Source organism: Rhinoraja longicauda, chromosome 14, assembly GCF_053455715.1.
Source record: "Rhinoraja longicauda isolate Sanriku21f chromosome 14, sRhiLon1.1, whole genome shotgun sequence".
Lineage (NCBI taxonomy): Eukaryota > Metazoa > Chordata > Chondrichthyes > Rajiformes > Arhynchobatidae > Rhinoraja > Rhinoraja longicauda.
The window spans coordinates 5,989,606-6,006,833 of NC_135966.1; the positions used below are offsets into that span (position 1 = coordinate 5,989,606).

At 41.9% G+C, this 17,228-nt stretch overlaps 1 protein-coding gene across 2 annotated transcripts in view; it reads left to right on the forward strand.

Moving 5' to 3' along the window:
- LOC144600018 (gamma-aminobutyric acid receptor subunit beta-2) overlaps positions 1-17,228 on the forward strand; it is a 103,597-nt gene that overhangs the window by 61,644 nt on the left and 24,725 nt on the right. For both annotated transcript variants that reach the window (XM_078411341.1, XM_078411342.1), the window contains one exon: positions 13,999-14,081. In XM_078411341.1, coding sequence (XP_078267467.1) covers positions 13,999-14,081 — 83 coding nt within the window. The remainder of the gene's footprint in view (positions 1-13,998; positions 14,082-17,228) is intronic.

Here is a 17,228-nt window from a genome sequence, read left to right on the forward strand (position 1 = left end):
TTAAAGTCAGCACTTCGAGTTGGGACCTTTTGTCTGAAGAAGGGTCCTGACTTGAAACATCGACTATCCATTTCCTCCAGAGATGCAGCCTGAATACTTTGTGCTGAGTACTCCAGCACTTTGTGCTTTGCTCAAGATTCCAACATCTGCATTTCGTTGACTTTTTTAAAGTCTTAAAGGTTGCTATGCCAATTTCAGTAGATACTGGTAAGAGATATCTGCTAGTAATATCATCGGTTTGGGATGCAAAGAAAGCAAATCATGGGATTTGAGAACTTCAACATTGTTGCTTTTCATTTTGGTACAAGATAACAAATAACCAGCAGTATTAGCAAACAAGTTTGTGAGGCCCAATTCACGATCTTAAGCAGAAATATATCATATAAACAATATAGAAATGACCTATTCCATGGAATATGTGTCAATTGATACAGTATGTTCATTATAAGTCCAAAATATATACTTTTCTAAATGAGTAATTTCAGGTCATTGACATCTAAATGGGAGAGAAGGGGTAGCCACTTAGCAGCTGTATAGGTTAAAGATATTATATTACACAATACTAACTTGACCTTGAGTAATATTTGTGGTGTACTAAGACCTTATTATTGATGAGGGATATAGACATAGAATTCCCATGGATAACAAAAAGTCCATCTATCACTAACGGTTCTGACAAAGCGACTGAGGCTGTAATGACATAAAGCAGTCTACTTTTTTATAGCTGTAACAAGCTGAAACATACAAGAACTGTGGATCCCAGCTCTGCATGTGCACTGCAATTAATATTTCACTACCTGTCAACACAAGACATCAAGTATAATCTTTCCCATGACAAATGAGATTTGCCAAACACCGCACTAGTAGATGGTTATTTATTTCACAAAATGCTGGAGTAACTCAGCAGGTCAGGCAGCATCTCGGGAGAGAAGGGAGAGCCTTCTCTCCCGAGATGCTGCCTGACCTGCTGAGTTACTCCAGCATTTTGTGAAATAAATACCTTTGATTTGTACCAGCATCTGCAGTTATCTTCTTACACTAGTAGATGGGCGTCCTAGCAAGTACATGTCTGTAGAAAGGAAGTCAGCTGATGACAAGGACTTAGTTTGTGTAGGAAGGAACCGCAGATGCTGGTTTAAACCCAAGAGGGACACAAAAGCTGGAGTAACTCAGCGGGTCAGGCAGCATCTCTGGAGAAAATGAATAGGTGACATTTCTCAATCCAAAACATAACCTATTCCTTTCCTCCAGAGATGCTGCCTGACCCAAGTTACCCCGGCTTTTTGTGTCTATCTTCACGAATAGTCTGTTCACATGTAAGATTTTAATATTTTTCGAAGATCAGATAATAACAAAAAAAACTGAAGGGAAACAAGTTGTTTATTATAATTAAACAGGATGGACATGTGACTTTTGAGGGGTGAAATGGTTTACCAGCCTCAGATCAGACATAGTGGTACAAAACATCTTGGTCTTTGTAGCTGGCAACATTTGTTTCTTTATCTCACCTGTTATTTTTTTGATCTTATAACTTACCTGTTTACATGATTTATTCTCGGGGGTGGGGAACACTTCATGTCAAGCATTATTTAAATTCTACTCAGCCACTACAGTTGTTCAATTTGAGGACAATGTGCACACAAGATACTCATCCTGGCTTTAAGCAGTTGTCATGAGAACCACTTAGTGACTCAAAAAATATATGGGCAGGTAATTGAGTCATGTATTGCTGTGATTTTACAGCAAGAATGGGATTTTAGATGTAAAATGTGCCTTTTTGCGTATATCGCCCAAATTTTTTTTAATGACCTGGATATGGTATGATATTGGACACAAAGAATGAGCACAAATGATATTTGGCAATTCCCATTTGGAAAGTTAGTAGCTGAAAATAGGTCGTATTCACCCACATTAGGTCAGATCAGATGTACCATATATGAATACAATTAAGTCAAACTCGAGTACAATAGGTAGAGCAAAGGGGAAGATACAGGGTGCAGAATAGAAACATAGAAAAATGGGTGCAGGAATAGGCCATTCGGCCCTTCGAGCCAGCACCGCCATTCAATATGGTCATGGCTGATCATCTGAAATCAGTATCCCGTTCATGCTTTTTCCCCATTTCATTTGATTCCTTTCGCCCTAAGAACTAAATCTAACTCTTGATAACATCCAGTGAATTGGCCTCCACTGCCTTCTGTAGCAGAGAATTCCACAGATTCACAACTCTCTGGGTGAAAAAGCTTTTCCTCATCTCAGTCCTAAATGGCCTACCCCTTATTCTTAAACTGTAACCCCTGGTTCTGGACTCCCCCAACATTGGGAACATTTTTCCTGCATCTAGCCGGTCCAATCCTTAAGGGTTTTATATGTTTCTATAAGATCCCCTCTCATCCTTCTAAATTCTAGTGACTGCAAGCTTAGTCAACCCATTCTTTCATCATATGTCAGTCCCGTAATCCCGGGAATGAACCTGGTGAACCTATGCTGCACTCCCTCAATAGCAATAATGTCCTATCTTAAATTAGGAGACCAATATTGCACACAATACTCCAGGTGTGGTCTCACTAGGGCCCTGTACAACTGCAGTAGGACCTCCTTGTTCTTAAACTCAAATACTCTTGCAATAAAGGCCAACATGCCATTAGTTTTCTTCACTGCCTGCTGTACCTGCATGCTTACTTTCAGTGACTGATGCACAAGCACACCCAGGTCTCGTTGCACCTCCCCTTTTCCTAATCTGACACCATCCAAAGGTTCACCTGCACCTCCTCCAACCTCATCTATTGCATCCGCTGCTCTAGATGTTAACTCATTTACATCAGCGAAACCAAGCGCAGGCTCGGCGATCGCTTGGCTGAACACCTGCGCTCGGTCCGCATTAACAAAACTGATCTCCCGGTGGCCGAGCACTTTAACTCCCCCTCCCATTCCCAGTCTGACCTTTCTGTCATGGGCCTCCTCCAGTGCCATAGTGAGGCCCACCGGAAATTGGAGGAACAGCACCTCATATTTCGCCTGGGCAGTTTGCAGCCCGGTGGTATGAACGTCGACTTCTCCAACTTTAGATAGCTCCTCTGTCCCTCCCTTCCCCTCCTCCTTCCCAGATCTCCCTCTATCTTCCTGTCTCCACCTATATCCTTCCTTTGTCCCGCCCCCCTGACATCAGTCTGAAGAAAGGTCTCGACCCGAAACGTCACCTATTCCTTCTCTCCCGAGATGCTGCCCGACCTGCTGAGTTACTCCAGCATTTTGTGAATAAATCGATTTGTACCAGCATCTGCAGTTATTTTCTTATACCATCCAGATAATAATCTGCCTTCCTGTTCTTGCCACCAAAGTGGGTAACCTCACATTTATCCACATTATACAGCATCTGCCCACTCACCCAACCTATCCAAGTCACCCTGCAGTCTCATAGCATCCTCCTCGCAGCTCACACTGACACGCAGCTTTGTGCCATCTGCAAACTTGGAGATGCCACATTTAATTCCCTTGTCTAAATTGTTAATATATATTGTAAATAACTGGGGTCCCAGTGCCAAGCCTTGCAGCACCCAACTAATCACTACCTGCCATTCTGAGAAGGATCTGTTAATTCCTACTCTTTGCTTCCTGTCTGCCAACCAATTCTCTATCCATGTCAATACTCTACCCCCAATACCATGCGCTGTAATTTTGCACACTAATCTCTTGTGTGGGACCTTGTCAAAGGCTTTTTGAAAGTCCAGATACACCACATCCACTGGCTCTCCCTTATCCATTCTACTTGCTACATACTCAAAAATGTCCCGAAGATTAGTCAAGCATGATTTCCCCTTTATAAATCCATGCTGACTTTGACTGATCCTGACACTGCTTTCCAAATGCGCTGCTATAACATCTTTAATAATCAACTCAAACATCTTCCCCACTGCCGATGGAAGGGTAACTGGTCTATAATTCCCTGTTTTCTCTCTCCCTCCTTTCTTAAAAAGTAAAGTTACATTAGCTACCCTCCAGTCCACAGGAACTGATCCAGAGTCTACAGAACATTGAAAAATGATCACCAATGCATTCATGATTTCTAGGGCCACTTCCTTGAGTACGCTGGGATGCAGACCATCAGGCCCTGGGGATTTATCTGCCTTCAGTCCCAACAGTTTACCTAACATCTTTCCTGACTAATGTGGATTCCCTTCAGTTCCTCCCTCCCACAAGATCCTTGGTCCCCTAGTACTTCTGGGAGATTGTGTCTTCCTTAGTGAAGACAGAACTAAAGTACTTGTTTAACTGTTCTGCCATTTCCTTGTTTCCCATTATAAATTCACCTGTTTCTGATCGTAAGGGACCTACATTTGTCTTCACTAATCTTTTCCTTTTTACATATCTAAAGAAGCTTTTACAGTCAGTTTTTATATTCCCCGCAAGCTTTCTTTCATGCTCTTTTTTCCGCTCTTAATTAACCCCTTTGTCCTCCTATGTTGAATTCTAAATTTCTCCCAGTCCTCCGGTTTGCCACTTCTTCTGGCCAATTTATATGCCTTGACCTTGGATTTAACACAATCCTTAATTTTTGTCTCGTTAGCCACAGTTGAGCCGCATTCCCCGTTTTATTTTTTCGCCAGACAGGGATGAACAATTTTTGGAGTTCATCCATGCGATCTTTAAATCTTTGCCATTGTTATTTGCCATTTGCCATTGAAAATATAGTTCTCAGCATTGCAATGCATCATTTACATAGACAAAGTCCAATGTTTTAGGTAAATCGGATAGTAACCGAGCTTATGGAAGGATTGTTCAGAATCTTGATAGCAGGAATTAGACAGTACCTTAACTTATGCAAGGACCGTTCAGGAGCCTGATAACAGAGGGAAAGAAGCTGTTCCTGAGTCTGGCAGTTCGCGCTTTCAAGCTTCTGTACCTTCAACCAGCCAATAGACAATAGGTGCAGTAGGCCATTCGGCCCTTTGAGCCAGCACCGCCATTCAATGTGATCATGGCTGATCATTCTCAATCAGTACCCCGTTCCTGCCTTCTCCCCATACCCCCTGACTCCGCTATCCTTAAGAGCTCTATCTAGCTCTCTCTTGAATGCATTCAGAGAATTGGCCTCCACTGCCTTCTGAGGCAGAGAATTCCACAGATTCACAACTCTCTGACTAAAAAAGTTTTTCCTCATCTCCGTTCTAAATGGCCTACCCCTTATTCTTAAACTGTGGCCCCTTGTTCTGGACTCCCCCAACATTGGGAACATGTTTCCTGCCTCTAACGAGTCCAACCCCTTAATAATCTTATACGTTTCGATAAGATCCCCTCTCATCCTTCTAAATTCCAGTGAGCAGACGGGAGCAGGGAGAAGAAGGTTTGCACTGTGAATGTCTAACTGGCTTATTACAATGAGAGGGAAATCCATTCACTCATTGCCAAACATCTGGGGACCTCAAGGATTTTATATTCTTTGATAACTTGTGTAAATGGCAGTGCTTTGATTACTCCACCACATAAACTCTACACTGAACTTTGCTTGATGTGAGTTATCAACCCCATGGTATTTCACTTGTGCCTACTTGAGCTAGTGCAGCAGAATGCTTTTATAATATTGCACAAAATGCTGGAGTACCTCAGCGGGTCAGGCAGCATCTCGGGAGAGAAGGAATGGGTGACGTTTCGGGATGAGACCCTTCTTCTGAAGAAACGTCACCCATTCCTTCTCTCCCGAGATGCTGCCTGACCCGCTGAGTTACTCCAGCATTTTGTGTCTACCTTCGATTTAAACGAGCATCTGCAGTTTTTATTCCAACATATTTATAATATTGCAAATGATTTGACACTTGTTGGAGCATGCTATTTGTTTGGCAAATATCCACAGGCACATTCCCAATATTAAATATTCCTACTTATGTACAGCTCGTATGTACAAAGGAGCGTTTGGCAGACCAGTGCATTACAAACACAGCAATGCCATAATCTGAGGAGGACCTATATCTGCACTGTTCCAGGGTCAACCGCTAGTACCTTACTCAGAGGATTAAATACAATTTCTTCATTAGCTACATGCTCCACAACTTCACTAACTGGAGGGCCTCTCTATGCCCGTGGGCTTTCACCTGGAAGGAGAAATTAAGATAGAAGATAGAGCAACATTTGGTGGTAGAAGAGAAGTCTATTTCTGAAGTTATTAGGGACATCTTACTGTCTGGAGTTTCTCTTGAAAACACTGCCATATGGACACCATGCACAAGCTGAGCAGTAGTAATTGGGGAAATGTATTTATAACACAATGTTGCAAAACATTAATTTATTATGTGATTCTGATCCAATCAATGTGTTCACGTTTTTTTGTTATTGTACAATTAATAACTGGAACAAATAGTTTATAGTATTCATTTTGATGATGCTGGTAACAGCAAATGAATGACACTTTAATTGCCCTTGACACCACTGAGATAGGAGTATTTTGGGTTGGGACACCCAAATGTGATGGTTTGGGTTGAGACACAAATCGGGACTCAATGATTGAGACTCAATCATTCCGGGAAACAAGACAGACAATGCTTTCACTGCCCTTCTGCTATTCCAAAGCCCTAGACACAACAGATGTTGCATATCTTTTATGCTTCCTGGCTTTTCAGGAATCTGTACTCTGGGCTCTCTGGTGGCATTCTGCAGTTACTGCAGCAGGCTTCAGGGTGGCTTCTCCTTCTCTAGAATGATGGTGGAAAAGATACTGAGTTTCCCGTAGTTCTGTTGCTGTATTAGAGTTTAAGCCATCTTCTGCACTACAATAGATTTTTGAATTGCTCACCATGTATAGATGATAGTCTTGAGGAGTTTGCTACAAGTTTGCGGCACGGTAGCGCAGCGGTAGAGTTGCTGCTTTACAGCGAATGCAGCGCCGGAGACTCAGGTTCGATCCTGACTACGGGTGCTGCACTGTAAGGAGTTTGTACGTTCTCCCCGTGACCTTGTTGTTGTAGGGATCACTGAGACATGGCTACAAGAGGACCAGGGCTGGGAACTGAATATTCAGGGGTACACACCGTATAGAAAAGACAGACAGGTGGGCAGAGGGGGTGGGGTTGCTCTGATGGTAAGGAATGATATTCATTCCCTTGCAAGGGGTGACATAGAATCAGGAGATGTTGAATCAGTATGGATAGAAATGAGAAATTGTAAGGGTAAAAAGACCCTAATGGGAGTTATCTATAGGCCCCCAAACAGTAGCCTCGACATAGGGTGCAAGTTGAATCAGGAGATAAAATTGGCGTGTCAAAAATGTAATGCTACGGTGATTATGGGAGATTTCAACATGCAGGTAGACTGGGAAAATCAGGTTGGAAATGGACCCCAGGAAAGAGAGTTTGTAGAGTGCCTTCGAGATGGATTCTTAGAACAGCTTGTACTGGAGCCTACCAGGGAGAAGGCAATTCTGGATTTAGTGTTGTGTAATGATCCTGATCTGATAAGGGGACTAGAGGTAAAAGAGCCATTAGGAGGCAGTGATCACAACATGATAAGTTTTACTCTGCAAATGGAAAGGCAGAAGGGAAAATCGGAAGTGTCGGTATTACAGTATAGCAAAGGGGATTACAGAGGCATGAGGCAGGAGCTGGCCAAAATTGATTGGAAGGAGGCCCTAGCAGGGAAGACGGTAGAACAGCAATGGCAGGTATTCCTGGGAACAATGCAGAGGTTGCAGGATCAATTTATTCCAAAGAGGTGGAAAGACTCTAAGGGGAGTAAGAGACACCTGTGGCTGACAAGGGAAGTCAGGGACAGCATAAAAATTAAGGAGAGGAAGTATAACATAGCAAAGAAGAGTGGGAAGACAGAGGATTGGGACTCTTTTAAAGAGCAACAAAAGTTAACTAAAAAGGCAATACGGGGAGAAAAGATGAGGTACGAGGGTAAACTAGCCAATAATATAAAGGAGGATAGCAAAAGTTTTTTTAGGTACGTGAAGAGGAAAAAAATAGTCAAGGCAAATGTGGGTCCCTTGAAGACAGAAGCAGGGGAATTTATTATGGGGAACAAAGAAATGGCAGACGAGTTAAACCGTTACTTTGGATCTGTCTTCACTGAGGAAGATACACACAATCTCCCAAATGTTCTAGGGGCTGGAGAACCTAGGGTGATGGAGGAACTGAAGGAAATCCACATTAGGCAGGAAATGGTTTTGGGTAGACTGATGGGACTGAAGGCTGATAAATCCCCAGGGCCTGATGGTCTGCATCCCAGAGTACTTAAGGAGGTGGCTCTAGAAATAGTGGAAGCATTGGAGATCATTTTTCAATGTTCTATAGATTCAGGATCAGTTCCTGTGGATTGGAGGATAGCAAATGTTATCCCACTTTTTAAGAAAGGAGGGAGAGAGAAAACGGGTAATTATAGACCAGTTAGTCTGACATCAGTGGTGGGGAAGATGCTGGAGTCAATTATAAAAGACGAAATTGCTGAGCATTTGGATAGCAGTAACGGGATCATTCCGAGTCAGCATGGATTTACGAAGGGGAAATCATGCTTGACAAATCTACTGTAATTTTTTGAGGATGTAACTAGGAAAATTGACAAGGGAGAGTCAGTGGATGTGGTGTACCTCGACTTTCAGAAAGCCTTCGACAAGGTCCCACATAGGAGATTAGTGGGCAAAATTAGGGCACATGGTATTGGGGGTAGGGTACTGACATGGATAGAAAATTGGTTGACAGACAGAAAGCAAAGAGTGGGGATAAATGGGTCCCTTTCGGAATGGCAGGCAGTGACCAGTGGGGTACCGCAAGGTTCGGTGCTGGGACCCCAGCTATTTACGATATACATTAATGACTTAGACGAAGGGATTAAAAGTACCATTAGCAAATTTGCAGATGATACTAAGTTGGGGAGTAGTGTGAATTGTGAGGAAGATGCAATAAGGCTGCAGGGTGACTTGGACAGGTTGTGTGAGTGGGCGGATACATGGCAGATGCAGTTTAATGTAGATAAGTGTGAGGTTATTCACTTTGGAAGTAAGAATAGAAAGGCAGATTATTATCTGAATGGTGTCAAGTTAGGAGGAGGGGGAGTTCAACGAGATCTGGGTGTCCTAGTGCATCAGTCAATGAAAGGAAGCATGCAGGTTCAGCAGGCAGTGAAGAAAGCCAATGGAATGTTGGCCTTCGTAACAAGAGGAGTTGAGTATAGGAGCAAAGAGGTCCTTCTACAGTTGTACCGGGCCCTGGTGAGACCGCACCTGGAGTACTGTGTGCAGTTTTGGTCTCCAAATTTGAGGAAGGATATTCTTGCTATGGAGGGCGTGCAGCGTAGGTTCACTAAGTTAATTCCCGGAATGGCGGGACTGTCGTATGTTGAAAGGCTGGAGCGATTGGGCTTGTATACACTGGAATTTAGTAGGATGAGGGGGGATCTTATTGAAACATATAAGATAATTAGGGGATTGGACACATTAGAGGCAGATAACATGTTCCCAATGTTGGGGGAGTCCAGAACAAGGGGCCACAGTTTGAGAATAAGGGGTAGGCCATTTAGAACGGAGATGAGGAAGAACTTTTTCAGTCAGAGGGTGGTGAAGGTGTGGAATTCTCTGCCTCAGAAGGCAGTGGAGGCCAGTTCGTTGGATGCTTTCAAGAGAGAGCTGGATAGAGCTATTAAGGATAGCGGAGTGAGGGGGTATGGGGAGAAGGCAGGAACGGGGTACTGATTGAGAGTGATGAGCCATGATCGCATTGAATGGCGGTGCTGGCTCGAAGGGCTGAATGGCCTACTCCTGCACCTATTGTCTATTGTCTATTGTCTATTGACCTGCGTGGGTTTTCTCCGAGATCTTCGGTTTCCTCCCACACTCCAAAGACGTACAGGTATGTAGGTTAATTGGCTGGGTAAATGTAAAAATTGTCCCTAGTGGGTGTAGGATAGTGTTAATGTGCGGGGATCGCTGGGCGGCACGGACTTGGAGGGCCGAAAAGGCCTGTTTCCGGCTGTATATATATATGATAAGTGTCCGAACTAGCAAAGCCAGGGAGTATTGAACATAGTCTGTAAAACCTGCAGGCTGATTCTCTTAGAGTCCTGTTGATAAACCATTTGAACCCTGTTACTCTGTTTTTCTGAATGACACAAGCTATTGCAGATGATGAAATCTTGATCAAACACAAAATGCTGGAGGAACTCAGCAGGTCAGGCAGCATCTGTGAAGGGAACGAATATGCAACATTTTGGGTCGAGTTATTTAAAGTGGAAACATTTTGGTCTGTGTGTCGGAGCCCGAGCCTCATGGGCCGGAGCCTCGCGGGTCGGCGGAGCCCGCAGCCAACAGAGCCTGGGTCGACGGAGCCCCGAGCTGGGGCCTGGGTCGGCGCTGCAGATGCATCAGGAGGGGACCCGGCAGCGATGGTGGAGGAGGTCAGTGCGGAGGTCGAGGACGGGCCATGTGGGAGCCGGAGGACATGCTGCCGGGAACAAAGGATGAGGGGGGGAAGAGGAAGAACAACGGAGGACCTGGCACGGGATACATAGTAACTTTGTAAAAGCCCTTTACGTGGCGACTATTTGCGTACCTTGTGGATGCAAGCAAAGAATTTCACTGTGACGTCACTTGTCACAATAAAGTATTTAATTCAATTCAATTCACAGTCATCAAGAAGAGAACGGAGGACAAAAACCTTTGTGTTCAGGATTAGCAGTTTTATTTGTTAACTTTATTGATTTTTGTATGATGTTTTGCCAACTGTGGCTTACTGAACTGATAAAAAATTGTACAGATATGGTAGTGTTGTGTGGTTTTATAATTATCAGATCCTGGCTGGGGTGATATCTCGTGGTATAACATTTTTCTTCATAAGTATGGTCGTGCCAGATTTGGTGTATGCATCAGGTACTTGTTTATTTTCTACAGTCCTTCAGATGAGTAAGAGGTGAATGCGGAGCCATCTGCAAAAACAGATTCTGAATAGTAAGCTAGGTAACAAGTGTTTTGCTCTGAAATAGCCTGCTGTTATAAAAGCTGCTGTTCATCCCTGATTTAACTAGATCCCAAAATTAATTGATTTGGAAAGCACATTTGATAAGAAGATGCCAAATTTCCATTTGGGACACAGTCAGTGGGACAATATCTGCATCTTAAGTAGTATCCCACTTAGATTTTGTTTTTGTTTGTGCACTCTACAGTGATAGCTTTTAAGTATCACTGGTTAGGTTGCATAATGCCTTTCACTTCAGTTATCTCTTAATTTGTGTTTTTAATTTTGGAATCAGGATCCTGGACACATTGGATTTTGAATTTCCTATTGAACCACACATAATATTTATCAAATAGATGAATTACTGTCAGATACAACGTGGCAATAATTTCATCAGGTGACTTTTTTATTACTATTGTGGGTTACGAAAGACATTGGCAATGCCAGTATTCATTATCCTTTCCTATATTGTGCCGGAATTGAAACATTAAGAATGAACCAAATTAGTGGGTCAGAAGGCAAATAAGAAGCAGTGTTCTTTCCTGAACAGTATTTGGAAACTGATGTGTTCATTTTTCAACAATCCCATGGTTTCTAATGCCTCCCTCTTGGAGCTTGATGCTTTTTGAAGTATTCCAACGAGGTTCCACTATCTCCACAGTGTCTTCTTTTAAAACGTTTGGGTGCAGATCACAGGGTCCTGCTGACTTATCTTCCTTTAGCCCCAATATTTTTTCTAATACTTTGTTGTTTGTAATCAGGTTTGTTACAAGTCCCTCCATGCTATTTGAAGCTAGCCCATTGCTACCTTTGACATATTTACAAAAGTCCTCTTTCTATTTTGGATGAATTTCTGCTGAGCATTATGAAAGTGTTTGTATATTTGACATTGCTCATTGTCTGACCTAGTTTAGTTAGACAGCAGTATCTCCATACATTTGTAATCATCCTTATTTATCTGAAATTACTGGATTTTAGACCCACAATGTTCATTCTCAAACTGTTGCGGACTCTATCACAGATTGGTTACTATTTCCTAGGGGATAGTTCACCACAAGATCTCTATAACTCAACTTATTACACAAAATCAAATGTAAACTAACCTATTCCTGGGTATTTGTGTAACATATTATTCTAAAAAAAACACTGACGCACTCCACAAATTCCTCTTCTCTGGTCACCTTGTCATTTTAGTTTGTTCAATCAATATGCCATCATGTATACCTTTTGATATCTCCCTATTTATACAATGCCCTATTAACAGGCAACTCCCTCCAGTGTATTCTTTTCCCAGTAATTATTATGTGAAACTGAATCCACATAACTCTCCACTGCATCTATATCACATGTCAACACTGCTCTGATGTCTGCCCTGATGAACCACACTGCTCAGTGTAATTTATCTCCTTTGCTTGTTCTTTTAGGCATTGAATAATATGAGATATTGAATTCCCAATCCTGGTCACCCTGTAACCACATCTTTGTAAAAGCTATTAGATTATACTTATGACACTATTTGTGCTGTCAGCTTGTCTATCTTGTAGCAAATGTCACATGAATTCAGAAAAAGAGCCTTAAGCTTTGACATTTTACAATTTTTACTTACCTTGGATTCATTTTCTACTGCACATGTTACATGTTTTCTTCACCTTCCTTTCATATCTTGATTTTCACCCATCTGCTCACTATCCTATACCACTGTTCTCATTTCCTTTTGATTTATTGAACTTCCATTCACAGAACTTTCTCCCTCTATCTCTCCCCAATTATTCTAAAGCCCTGTCTGCAACCTATTTATACAATTCTCCACAACACTGGCCTCAGCACAGTTTAGAAGAAACCTATCCTAATGGACCAACCTTCTTCCCCTGTACCCGTGCCGGTGCCCATGAATTGGAACCCATTTCGCCCATACCAATCTTCTCACCTGAAAAGGTGAGTTATGCGTTTTCATTTCTAAATATATTTGTCCTCTGCTAATAAGTGTGCAGTTCAGGTAATAATCCCCCTAACTGCTCACAATCCTCAACAGCACCTTATTTCTGGTCCAACTATTACTGTTAGTTTCAATGCAGACCAGTGCAACTGGATCCTCCCCCTCCCACTCTCTTTCTCCAGCCCAGAAAAGATGTCCTTAACTCTGGTCCCAGGCAGGCATACAACCTTCAGGATTTGCAAGTGATAGGTGGATATAGGAAGGGGGGGTTTACCCACCTATCATTTGCCAGGCTTCGTCCTGCCCCCAACTCTGCTTTCCAGCCTCCTGTTCCCAGTCCAATCCAACTGATGAAGGGTCCTGACCCAAAACACGTTTGTACACTCGCTCCACTGATGCTGCCTGACCTGCTCAGTTACTCTGTGTTTTGCTCATAAATGTCTGTTATCAAGCTTCCAGCAGGTAACTGAGAAAGAGAAGCATGGAGTGGTGAATCACCATTACTGTTGAGTATGATCACCAGTCTATGCAAAGAAGTGATTGGCCTCCTTGTTTTGCAAGTTTTCCATTGTGCCAAGAAGAAATAAATAATGCCTTTCATGACACCAGAACCTTCCAACCTTGAAGTATCGTTACTGGTTCAGGAAACATTGCAGTCAAATTTTCTAGACAGCACAGCAAGACAATAAAATGAAGACCAAGAGTTAGCTGGAACATGAAACAAATGTCCCCGATTGTTCATGAATTGTGCTGGGGAATTTCAAACTTCAAGAGAGTTGTACTGAAGGTCAACTCTAAATGGTGTGCTTATGTCTCTGGAATTATACTTAGAAGTTGATGTCTTCTAATTCAGAATTGAGTAGCTCTGCAAATGAACTAATATTAAGTCTTCATACAGATTCAATTAAAAAATAGTCAACTTTACCAGTGCATATTTAAACTGAAAATGATGCCCCACTGCTTTGATAATTTGTCCACGTGACTGAATACAAAGGTCAAAGAGCCAAAAAAGCTTTAAGAATTTATTGCCCACTAAAAAAATACTGAAATATTTAAGAATTCTTAAGAATTTCCAATGAAACATTTATAGTACCACTGCTTATTGAGTCATGATTTTCTTTGCAGAATTACCACAACAGCTGCTTGCATGATGGATTTGAGAAGATACCCACTTGATGAGCAGAACTGTACTCTTGAAATAGAGAGCTGTAAGTATTTGAGTCATTAATATCATTTAAATGTGCTAGAGATGCTATAACTTTATGACAATTACCTCTATGTTTCCAGGTGTTCAGATATATATTTCCAGAATGGAGCCAAAAGAAATAGAATATATTTAAACAAAACATAAGGAACAGGATTGACAGCACCAATTAGAATTATATATTCCTGAATTATCACTACTAAAGTAGCTGAATTTCTTAAACATACAAACATGTACAAAAAACTGTGTAACCTTCCTCGCCTTCCCAAGGTTGCTGTTAAAATGCTCAAAATAGACCAGACACCAAAGCAAACTGCAAACTGTAATGCTTCAAACAATGCATAGCACCATGCTGACAGAAGGTCAAAGTAGTGCAAATGCACAAGCAATCCTTTGTGTGATAAACATAATTGTATTTCACTGTTGGAAATTTATTGTTTACTTTTCCAGAAAGAAAGCCAAGCAATGTTCAACAACTGTGAACGTAGCAGGATCTTTGAAATCATTGTGAAATGCCGGAGATTGCCCAAAACAGAGCATTTATTTAAGAAGCCATTGTGTCTGTAGAAATCCATTCATTTATTCACTAAACAGCTAGAGTTGCGCAGTAAATGCGATGAAGATATGGGTATTCCAGACAAAACTGTTCTGACCCTGATTTATCTTCAATTAGTTGTTTGCGGTCCACTTTTGTTAAATCATATTCCACCCTCATAAAAAATTATTTCCTCAGATGAGAACATTTAGTCACCTTTATAAATCCTACTTTATAAATCTCATAGAACTTTGATCAGTGCCACCAAATGGTTCTTCCACTCGTGCCCTTTCCATCTCCAAAAACCAGATCCAGAACGTTCCTTTTTGTTGAGCGTATTACATATTTTGAAAGGTTGTTTTGAATGCAAAGTAAAAAAATCTACAGCTTTCGGACTTACTAATTATACTGTCCCAGTTCATATTAGGATAGCTTAAATTGACGATTATTACTGCCTGATATATTTACCTCTCTATCTTCATCTGATATTGCTTTTGTTAAGCGTCAACTGTGCAGCTGCTTTTTTTGTTTCTTACTTGGCTTAATTTGTTGGTAGCGGATTCTCCCACTATGCAGTTACAACTGTCTGTACTGCTGCAGCACAGTGGTGCAGCAGTAGAGCTGCTGCCTCACAGCTCCAGAGACCCCAGTTCAATCCTGACTAATCCTGACAATTAGATCTAATTAAAACAAGATGTCTCTACTGTTGTCTTGCAACTATTGAATAGTTACGTTGAGAAATCGTTGTGTCAAGAAAGCCATGATAAACATATGTGCTGCAGTAAACACGTTTTATGCTCAGACTTGCTGCTGCAAAATTCTGTTGTGCAAAAAGTCCATTATTCCATGCACAATAGAGCAGACTATGCAAGTTTAATAGGCACTAACATCTTTCCTCTGCTCACAGAAGAATATGTAGTACAAGTCAGTGTGGAAAAAAGCTGTGGGGGAGAATTTGGATGATGGGATTGAAGAACTCAAGGGTAATCTGAATCTGTCAAGGGTAATGTGAATCTTGAAGACCGATGGGGCATGAAAAGTATTGTAATCAACTGTATAGTTGGGAGTGGGCAGGGATTGTTGTTTGAATCACAATGGGACAGTCGGTGCAGTGATCAAGAGGGGATTCGATGAAAAGCCTAGGGAAATTTACAGTGAAAGGTAGGATTTTAATTTGTAGGGTGCCAACTCACATTTACTTCTCAGTGCTAGATGGGAACTGCTTGGGCAAAATCCCCTTCACCATTAACAAAGTAAGTCTTGTTTGTGGAGAAGACTTGCTTCTATGTGAATAGTCCACACTGTATATGGACATTGTTCAAGCAGTCAGATGTTAAATACACACTGTTTGATGCCACTGGACACACATACCTGTGCAGGGAGCATAATGCAACATTTATATATCCACACAGACATATGTGCATGTGTGTCGAGAAAGTATGCATTCACAAAGGATTTTAAACAACACGTGCCATCAGTTTTGTAATAACACTAGACCAAGTGGACCCGTTGGGCCCATACCTCTTCTGCATTGGTGCAACACCCTCTCCTCGCCCCTTCCCTTCTCCCCCCCTCCCCCTCTCCCCCTTCCCCTCCCCCCCACCCCATCCCCCTCAACCTCCTTATCCTCCTCTCCCCCCCTTCCTCCCTCCCCCCTCCCTCCACCCCCTCCTTCTCCCCTCCCACCCTAGGAGATAGATTTAAACTTTAAAATATGAATAACTTAAAAAATATAACACCGATTTCAATGAACATCTTCCATGAGTGAGTAAGGTGAGTAAGGTGGGCCTAAAATTGTCACGCTATCGTGTACCGTTTTGGCTGTAGTTCAGGAACAAAGAAACAAAGAAACGAGAGTTTTAGTATATAGATTTTCACATATCAACATTACACCCTCTGCAGTTAAATTTCTATGTATTTTAATGGTGAGGCAGCTTCTATTTCTGTAATGTAAAATGAATAAAATGAATCAAGATCAAGCAGTTGAGTTCATAGCTCGTTAATACTTAAGTGGAATATCTTAGCTTTTTAAATATAAAAGCTAGAATTTAATAATGGTAACATGAAACATCATTTGTGTTTTATATAATAACTCGAATGCCTTCGAGTTACTTATTCCATCTGCATGGTTTGAAAACTGTCTTTCTGGTACAAGATCTGGCCATCTGGTAGTTCCAGATTGTCATAGAAACATAGAAAATAGGTACAGGAGGAGGCCGTTTGGTCCTTCGAGCCAGCACCACCATTCATTGTGATCATGGCTGATCATCCACAATCCGTAACCCGTGCCTGCCTTCTCCCCATATCCATTGATCCCGCTAGCCCCGAGAACTCTATCTAACTCTCTTTTAAATTCATCCAGTGAATTGACCTCTACTGCCCTCCGTGGCATAGAATTCCACAAATTCACAGCTCTCTGGGTGAAAACGTTTTTCCTCATCTCAATTTTAAATAGCCTCCCCTTTATTCTTAGACTGTGGCCCCTGGTTCAGTACTCCCCCAACATTGGGAACATTTTTCCTGCATCTAGCTTGTCCAGTCCTTTTATAATTTTATACGTTTCTATAAAATCCCCTCTCATCCTTCTGAATTCCAGTGAATACAAGCCCAGTCTTT